Source organism: Dictyostelium discoideum, assembly GCF_000004695.1.
Source record: "Dictyostelium discoideum AX4 chromosome 1 chromosome, whole genome shotgun sequence".
Classification (NCBI taxonomy): Eukaryota; Evosea; class Eumycetozoa; order Dictyosteliales; family Dictyosteliaceae; genus Dictyostelium; species Dictyostelium discoideum.
This window is the reverse complement of record NC_007087.3, coordinates 2652920-2662919: the sequence shown is the minus strand read 5'-3', so window position 1 is coordinate 2662919 and position 10000 is coordinate 2652920. Positions and strand designations below refer to the sequence as shown.

The 10000-nt window shown below is 27.8% G+C and overlaps 3 protein-coding genes across 3 annotated transcripts in view; 2 read left to right on the top strand and 1 right to left on the bottom strand.

The window, feature by feature from the left end:
• pats1 (leucine-rich repeat-containing protein) overlaps window positions 1–5528 on the top strand; it is a gene marked incomplete at both ends in the record, with an annotated part of 9785 nt that extends 4257 nt beyond the window's left edge. Inside the window, one exon of the mRNA XM_640831.1 lies at window positions 1–5528. This exon is cut by the window's left edge and continues 3543 nt beyond it. Within this exon, the coding sequence (XP_645923.1) occupies window positions 1–5528 (5528 nt within the window).
• Window positions 5529–5618: 90 nt separating this feature from the next.
• On the bottom strand, window positions 5619–7550 carry DDB_G0269384 (hypothetical protein; the record flags this gene model as incomplete). The annotated part of the gene is made up of 1 exon (XM_640830.1): window positions 5619–7550. One exon carries the CDS (start codon window positions 7548–7550, stop codon window positions 5619–5621), a length of 1932 nt encoding a protein of 643 aa, XP_645922.1.
• A 578-nt stretch (window positions 7551–8128) lies between these two features.
• Window positions 8129–9735, top strand: pepD (peptidase D; the record flags this gene model as incomplete). Its single annotated transcript, XM_640829.1, has 2 exons — window positions 8129–8297; window positions 8399–9735. 2 exons carry the CDS (start codon window positions 8129–8131, stop codon window positions 9733–9735), a joined length of 1506 nt encoding a protein of 501 aa, XP_645921.1.
• Between the last annotated feature and the right edge of the window lie 265 nt (window positions 9736–10000).

Sequence of the window (10000 nt, the reverse complement as noted above, 5' to 3'; positions counted from 1 at the left end):
TGTGGAATGAATATTTCTTTAGATATTGTTTTAAATCTTCATTAGCAATCGAGCAATTTGAGGATAGAATTAAATTATCATTACTTGACATTGAAATGACTGTTAATAGTGCTATCACGTCAACTGCAAATGCCCTATTACCATTCTTGGAGACATTGGATCTTTCAAATCTAAGATTATATTACTTACCATCGGAATCAACTCTTTATCATTTGGTTGGTTTGAGGGAGTTAAATTTATCAAAGAATAATTTAAATTCAATTTCATGTAGTCTTTCAAGTCTAGTTAAATTGGAGAAATTATCATTTGAAGAGAATTCAATTACAAATTTACCAATTGAAACCGTTGTACTATTGGCAGAGAAATTAACATCATTGACAGAGTTGAATTTATCGTCAAATCAATTGATTGATTTACCAATTGAATTTTCAATGTTTTCAAAATCATTAAAGAAATTACATCTAAAGAATAATAGATTCTCTGCTATACCAGAGGTTTTAGGAATGTTGGAGAATCTAATAGAATTGGATCTCTCTGAATTGGATCTATCAAGTTCGACCAATAGTGGAGTTGGTATACCAACTAAACTTTCAAAACTTTGTATTCTAAATTTAAATCAAACTAGAATCGTAGAGTTGCCAAAAGAATTTGGTGATTTGAAATCATTGGAAAAGTTATATTTAGACTTCAATTCATTGGTAACATTACCACATTCATTTAGACAATTAACAAATCTTGAAGAGTTATCTCTCAGTTTTAATTCAATGACAGAGTTACCAAGAGAAGTTTGTTTCTTAATTAATCTAAAGAAATTGATGATTGAAGGTAATCAAATCCAATTCTTACCAAATGAAATTAGCCAATTATCGAAGTTGATGATTTTAAATGTTTGTAAGAATAAATTGGATTCATTACCCGCCTCAATTGGTCAACTCTCTCAATTGGTTTCATTAAATTTAAATAACAATAGTCAATTGGTTTCATTACGTCCAACTATGGGTTTATTAAGTAATTTGGTTGAATTGAAATTGGATGGCACTCGTTTAAAAACTCCACCACCTGAAATCGTTTCATTGGGATTAAAATCAATTTTACTCTATTTGAAAGATTTAATTAAAGGTCAAGAGCAATGTTACAAGATGAAGTTGATGATCGTTGGTCAAGAGAATGTTGGTAAAACAACACTTTTGAAAACTTTAAAAGAGAAAAAGAAAAAAGCCACACCAAGTGGTCCAAATATTTCAACCGATGGTATTGCAATCGATCAATGGGTTTTCTCTTGTCTCTTTGAGGAACTCGATGAAACTAGTCAAAATGGTAGACTGATTAAAAAGAAACAAGATATCACTTTGTCAATTTGGGATTTTGCAGGTCAAGAGATTTATTATACAACTCATCAATTCTTTTTATCAGAGAGATCAGTTTATATTGTAGCATGGAATTGTGCATTGGCTGAAGAGGAAAGTAGAGTTGAGTTTTGGTTACAATCGATTACAACTCGTGCAAAAGATGCACCCATTATCATTGTTGGTACTCATTTGGATGATGTAAATAGAACCACTGCAAAGATGCAAAAAAAGAGAATGAAAGAGAAATATTTAATACGTTATCAAAATATTAAGGCAATTAAATTGGTTAGTTGTACCAGTGGTAAGGGTATAACAAGTTTACGTGAGAAGCTAGAGGCATTGGTTCAATCGCAATCCAATATGGGTGAAAGTTTACCAAGATCCTATATGTTGTTAGAGAATCTTGTCAAAGAGGAAACAAAGAAACGTATCATTCCAACCATTCCTTGGACAGAGTTTATTCAAATGGGTACTATTTGCACCATCACTGACGAAGCTGAACTATTACGTGCCACAATGTTTTTACATCAATTGGGTTCATTGGTTTATTTCCCAAAGGAGCCTGGTTTAAAACAATTTGTAATCTTGGATCCACAATGGATCACAACCATGCTATCAAGTATTATCACCACAAAGCATAGCTATGCAAAGGATGGTATATTGAATCATAAGAGTTTAAAACAAATTTGGAGACCACCACAATATCCAACTCATTTACATCCACATTTAATTTCATTGTTAGAGAAATTTGAAATCTCCTATAATCTATCACCCGATTCAACTTCATTTGAAACTGGTACAAGCTTAATCCCATCATTGTTACTAAATGATAGACCAGCCATATTCCCATCGCTATGGGGATCGTTCAATCAATTGGTACGACAATTTGGTAGAATCTACCAATTCGAATTTGTACCCAATGGTTTCTTTTCACGTTTAATGGTTAGAATTTTAAATTTTGCACGTGTTGAGGCCAAATGTTATTGGAAGAATGGTATGATCTTACAACATGATGAGGAAACAATCTTTTTGGAAATGAATAATGCAAAGAAATCCTTATCTTTCACTGTTAGAGGTGGTGCAAATTCAACTACACTATCACGTGATGTCATTGAAACCATTCAATCATTACTTGATGATAGTTTCCAATTACCAACCTATGTATTCGTACCATGTTTCCATTGTATCTTTTTATCATTACCTCAATGTTATTATTTCCCATTGGATGTTTGTGAGAATGCCGCTGTAAAAGGCACTGGTTATCTCAAGTGTTTAACCTATGATGCAAATGTTAGAACCGATCTATTGGTACCAGATTTAGTGATGTCCAATTTTACAGGTGCTAAAATTCCATTTGACCAATTGATGATTGAAGAATTGATTGGTGAAGGTGGTGCTGCATTGGTTTATCGTGCACGTTGGCAAGGTCAAACGGTTGCTGTCAAAAAATTGAAAACCATTGAAAATTTAGATAGTCCAATTGAGATCAATGATATTTCACTCTCGAAAGCATTCAATGAATTCCGTAGAGAATGTTGGGTTATGTCAGAGTTGGAACATCCAAACATTGTACAATTGAAAGGTCTTTGTTTAGATCCACTTTGTATTGTAACCGAATATTTACCACATGGTAATCTCTATAGTTTCCTACATAAACCAGAGATGGAATTCAGTTGGTTATTTAGATTAAAAGTTGCTTTAGATATCTCAAGTGGTATGGCTTTCCTTCATAGTAGTACACCTCCAATCATTCATAGAGATTTGAAATCTCCAAACATTCTATTGGCATCAATTAATGAAAACGCTCAAACCATTGCAAAGGTTGTAGATTTCGGTCTATCGGGTTTACAACATACCATCACAAATAGAGGCGTTGAAAATCCATTATGGTTAGCACCAGAGATTTTAAATAAAACTAAAGAAGCTTCAACTCAAACTGATGTCTATGCATTTGGTGTCATTCTTTGGGAATTGGTTACAAGAAAAGATTATTTCGGTGAGATTGGTTTCATGACATTGATAGAAGAAAAAGTAATCAATGGTGAACGTCCAAAGATTCCAGAGGATTGTCCAGAAATGTATTCGAAATTAATTGTTGAATGTTGGCAAACTGATGCTTCACAAAGACCAAAATTCTCAGAGATTGAAGATCGTTTAATTAAAATTGCAGAAGCAATGTTTCCTGATATTCATTTATCAAATATTTATCAACAGCAACAGCAACAGCAGCAACAACAACAACAATCCTCTCCAAGTAAATCATCATCAACTTCACCAATTATAAAATCATTAAATCTATCAACAGTAAGTGAATTAGGTGAATCTTCAAATCAAACTCCAAAACAAAATATAACAACAACTACAACTACAACTCACAGTGATCATAAGAGACAACTTTCAACTGATAGTGGTAGTAGCTATCGTAATAAAAGTCATGATACAATTAGTCATTCAACAAGTGTTGCATCAGATTTATTAGATATTGATAATACATTAACAGTTGCAACAACACCAAGAAATAGATCAAAAACAAATGATGATAATATTATTAATACAAGTAATGGTAGAATTATAACAAATTCAATTAATAATAGTAATAGTAATAACGAACAACCATTATCACCAAATTCATTACTTCAACATTCACAATCACAACAACAATTAGAAAATGTTGGATTAAGTGCATTATTAGATGCATTACCAAATTCACCAATTGTTTCATCAACTGCAGCTCCTTCTACAACATCTACCAATAAAAAAGTGATGTATACATCGATTGTTGGTGATTCAGCTAGAACTAGAAGAGGTTCAGTTTCAATACAACCATTCCAAAATGAATTCAATAGAGAGTTATTACCAAATCAAGGTACAATTCAATGTTTGATAAAGGTTGGTGGTAATGGTTGTCAAGTTTGGGCAGGTACAGGTAATGGTTTCATTTCAACTTGGAAAATTGAAGGTCAAGAGAAATACATTCAAAGATTATTCGAAGCAAATAAAGATAAAAAGAGAATTCATTGTCTCTATCCCTATATGAATACTGTTTGGTGTGGTAGTGCAGATGATTCCATTACCATTTGGGATATTGATACCTACCAAAAAATCAAATCTTACTCTGTTGAAGGTCCTTCCTGTATAACTAGAGTCGGTAATACTATGTGGGTTGGTACCATTGTAAATACAATTCACATCTATGATTTGAAAAAGAAAACCAAATATAAAGGAAAGATTTCATTGGATTCACCAATTGAATGTCTATTGAGAAGAGATCAAGAAGTTTGGGTTGCAACACTTGGAAACATTGCAAGAATTGATGTTAACTCCCTAAGAGTGGTTCAAATGACAAAGGCACACGAAAGAGCCATCCATGCAATGATTCAAGTGGATGATCATGTTTGGACCGCTTCCTCTGATGGTACTATTAAAGTTTGGTCCTCAACTTGTCAATCAGTTCATACCATTGAAAATGCACACTCTAGTAGAATCTTTACATTGGAATTGGTTGGTGATTTCGTTTGGTCTGGAAGTTGGGATACAACGATCAAAATTTGGTCAACAAAAGATTATCATTTGGTTAGTGAAAATTCTGGTAAACATAAAGATGCAATTAGTAGTTTTGTTTACATATCAAATGATCAACCATTACAAACCAATGAACGTCCAATTCAAAAACAAGTTTGGTCTGGTAGTTGGGATTCAAGTATTTGTGTTTGGGCTTTACCAAATGATACAAACTCTAGATCAAATACAATCTTTAGTTCTGATTCTCAATTTAATTTAAATGGTGGTAGTAGTAATTCAATAACAAATAGTAATAGTAATAGTAATAATAATTTAAATGGTAATTTAAATAATAGTAATAATAGTATTAATAATAATTATAATAATAATAATAATAATAATAATAATAATAATAATAATAATAATAATAATAATAATAATAATAATAATAACAATAATAATAATAATAATAATTATTATTATAGTAATAATGTAAATAGTCCAAATCAAGCTTCTCAAAGTGCTGGTCATCTTGGTACAATTCATGAACAAACTTCACCAAATTCTGCAACACCATTATCATCTACACCTCCTGGTAGTAAAGGTTTAATGCAAAGAAGAACCGTTTCTTTTATGAATGTTTTAGAAAGATTTTCAAATGATAAAAATAGAAAATAAATTTAAATAATTTAATTTAAAAAAAAAAAAAAAAAAAAATTTTATTTATTTATTTGTTTATTTATTTATTTATTTATTTATTTGATTTTTTTAAAGTAAAAATTTATTATTTAAAGATGTTAATGACTTTGGAAGATTTATTGGATTAAATGATAAATTTTTAAAAACTATAGATTCAACTGATGAAGGAATTGAATTTTCTTCAAATTCTTTATCACCATTTGAAAATTTTATATCAAATTTTAAAATTTTTAGTGAATTTGGAAATGAATTTGGTTTTATAGTTTTATTAAATGAATATCCAAATTTAATAGATGTAATATTATTAGGAAATTCAATTTCATCATCATCATCAGCTTTTAATGGTTGATCAAATGAATTACCAAATTCTATTGTTTTTAATGAATGTAATGGTTTTAAAATTCCATTTAATGGTTGATTATAATCTGAACCAAGTATTAATGTTGTTAATGAAGTTGGTAAAATATTTCGTGGTATTAATTTATTTGACCATATTCCAAAATTTAAATATTTAATAGAATTTGGGAATATTGTTGTTGAATTATTATTATTATTATTATTATTATTATTATTATTATTATTATTATTATTATTATTATTATTATTACTATTATTATTATTATTATTATTATTATTATTATTATTATTATTATCATTGCTATTATCATTGCTATTATTATTAGTTATTTCAAAATCAAATGATCCAAAAGGAATTGATAGATTAATACAAGAAGATGGTATTGTATTTGGTAATAAATTATTTTGATATGATGAAATTAATAAATCTTTAACTGTTGATGGTATTATATTTGGTTTTATTGAACTATAATAACCAGTTTTAATAGATAATTTCGTTAAAGATGATGGTAACTTTTCTAAAGGACCTTTGAAATGATCTTCCATAATTAAAGTTTTTATTGAATTTGGAAAATTTGAAATTGAATGACAAAATAACCAACTAAGTGTAACTTCCTCCAATTGAGATGGTAAATCGTTACTATTAATTTGTTGATTAAATTTTTGACCAAGGTGTAAGATTTTTAAACATTTTGGTAAAACTTCACCAGAAAGTGAGTGATCATAATTTTTTGAAAGTTTTAAGGTTATTAAAGAACTTGGTAAAACATCTTTTACTAATTTCATATTAAACATATGACCTAAATCAAGAAAAGTTAAATTTTGTGGTAAATCACCAACTTTAAATTGGGTTTTTTTATTTGTAAATTTATTACCAAATGTTAATGATGTTATTGATGTATTTGAACCAAGTTTGGGAAATATTTGATTTTGACAATTTCCAGAAAACAATGTTAATTTTGTCAATGATGTTGGTAACTGTTCTAATTTTATTGGATGATTATATGCCTTTCCAAATGTTAACTCCTTTAAATTCTTTGGTAAAAAAGAGTCGTCGTTCTTATTTATTGGTGTAGATAATTCGCCAGTATTTAAAATTGTAACTGATTGAGGTATGAAATTCGATGGTGGTAATGTTTTTAAATTACCATATAATGCATATCCTAAATGTAAATTTGTAACTGATTCTGGAATTTTATTAACATTTTGAAAACCACCTAATCTTAACTCTTTTAATGATGTTAATGAATTTAAAAAATTTGAAGTTGAATAATAAGAATAATTATAATTAAAATAAAGTTTCTCTATATGGTTTGGTAAGTTGGTTTTAATTGTTGCAATATGTTCTGATTTTGGTTCAAATTCAAGTTCTGTTATATTCAATGGTATATTTAATAATGGTGTTGATGGATCTTCAATTATCACTTTATTTAAACTATCTTTATATTCATATTGATTAAGTTGTTCACAATTTTTAAATCTAATTAATCTATGTGCATTTAAATAAATCTTTATTTCTTTTGTTATTTTATCTCTTAAATATTTATTCCTCCAAATTGAAAAAAATAATTTATCATTTTCTTTTTCATTTTCATTTTCAATATTTCCTTTTAATAATAATTTAACTAAAATATTATTTTCCATTTAATTTTTTTTTTTTTAATAATCATTCAAATTTGATCAAAAAAAAAAAAAAAAAAAAAAAAAAAACCATTTTTTTTTTTTTTTTTTTTTTTGTTTTAAATAAAAAAAAAAATAAAAAAATTATATTATCTTTTATTTTTATTATTTTTTTTAATTGTATAATTAAATCTTTTTTTTTTTTTTTTTTATTTAAACTAAAATAATTAATTACCTATTAAAAAACTATCACTCTTTTTTGTAAATTTATTTCGAAATAATTTTAATTATTTTGAAAATTATTTCGGTTAAAAAAAAAAAAAAAAAAAAATAAATTAAAATTTACTAATTAGGAACCAAAACACGAAAAATAATTTTCTTTTTTTTAAGATTAATTGATTATTATTATAATAAACAAGAGATATGAGGAAAAAAAAAAATAATTAATTTTTAATTTTTTATTTTTTTTTTAATTTTTTTAATTTTATTTTTTTTTTCATTTTTTTAATTTTTTCCAAATTGAAAAGATATTTTTTTTTTTTTTTTTTTTTTGATTTATTTTCTTTTTTACTTTTACTTCAATAACTAATAATATATTAATAATGTCAGTACATCCAAGAAACCAAGGTAAAGATGATTGTTGTGAAAAAACACATCTTGATAGTCAATACTCTCCAGGTTATTACTGGTTAGGTAATAATACATTAAAAGTACCATTAGTTTTACATAAAGAAAATAGACAAAGATTAGTTTCTCAAATTTTATCAAAACGTATGATATTATTATTCATTTAAAAAAAAAAAAAAAAAAAAAAAAAAAAAAAAAAAAAAAAACATATATTAATAAAAAAAAAAAAAAAATTTAAAAAAAAGATAAAGATCAAGTTAAAGAAAATTCATTTATTTTATTAGAAAGTGGTAAATCAACAATGCAATATGATACAGATCATGAACCATTATTTAAACAAGAAAGATACTTTTTTTGGACATTTGGTTCAGATATTCCAGATTGTTTTGGTATTGTTGGATTGGATGAACAAGCAACTAGTATTTTATGTATTCCAAAATTGCCAGCTGAATATGCAACATGGATGGGAGAAATTCGTTCAAAAGAATACTATAAATCGATCTTTTTAGTCGACCAAGTATTATATGTCGATGAGATGATGGATTACTTAAAGAGTAAGAACGCATCCACAATCTACACCATCTTGGGTACCAACACCGATAGTGGCTCAACATTTGTAGAACCACAATATCCAGGTTTAAGAGAGACTTTCAATGTAAACAATACTTTATTATTCCCAGAGATTGCCGAATGTCGTGTAATTAAATCACCAAAGGAGGTTGAGGTAATTCGTTATTGTGTCGATGCTTCCGTTTCTGCACATAAACATGTCATGCGTAAAGTCAAGGTTGGCTTAAAGGAGTACCAATGTGAAAGTGAGTTCCTTCATCATGTTTACAATGAATGGGGTTGTAGAAATGTTGGTTATACTTGTATTTGTGCCGCCAATAAGAACTCTGCCGTCCTCCATTATGGTCATGCAGGTGAACCAAACTCTGCCACCATCAGTGAGAATGGTTTCTGTTTATTCGATATGGGTGCTGAATATCATAGCTATACCGCCGATATCACCTGTTCTTTCCCTGCCACCGGTAAATTCAGTCCAGAACAAAGAGTTGTCTATCAAGCCGTATTGGATGCTTCAGTAGCCGTTATGGAAGCAATGAGACCAGGCGTTTCTTGGGTAGATATGCATAAATTGGCTGAACGTTGTATTTTAGCTGCCTTATTGAAAGCTGGAATTTTGGTTGGTGACCTTCAAGATCTAATTGCCAATAAAATTGGTTCAGTTTTCTTCCCACATGGTTTAGGTCACTTCCTTGGTTTGGATACACATGATGTAGGTGGTTATTTAGGTGATTGTCAACCAAAAGTTCATTCACTCAGAACTACTCGTACCCTCAAAGCTGGTATGGTCATCACTTCTGAACCTGGTTGCTATTTCATCAATCATTTACTCACTCAAGCTTTATCAAATCCTGAAACTGCCAAATTCTTTAATCTCACCGAATTAGATAAATATCGTAACATTGGTGGTGTACGTATTGAAGATGATATTTTAGTCACTGAAACTGGTTGTGATAATCTTTCAAAAAATTTACCAAGAACTATTGATGAAATTGAAGCTTTTATGTTAAAATAAATTTTTAAAAAAAAAATAAAAACTATTAATAAAAACTATTAATAAAAACTATTAAAAAAATAAATAAATAAATTCTATTTTTTTAAAAAAAAAGAAAATATTCTATTTTTAGAAACAAAAAAAAAAAAAAAAAAAATAATAATATATATTTCAAAGAAAAAAAATATTAATTAAATATTGATCCAATTATTTTTATTTTTGATAAGAATCCAGATTCGTTGTAATCGAACAATTGTTTCCAAAATTATTTTTTTTTTTTATTCCA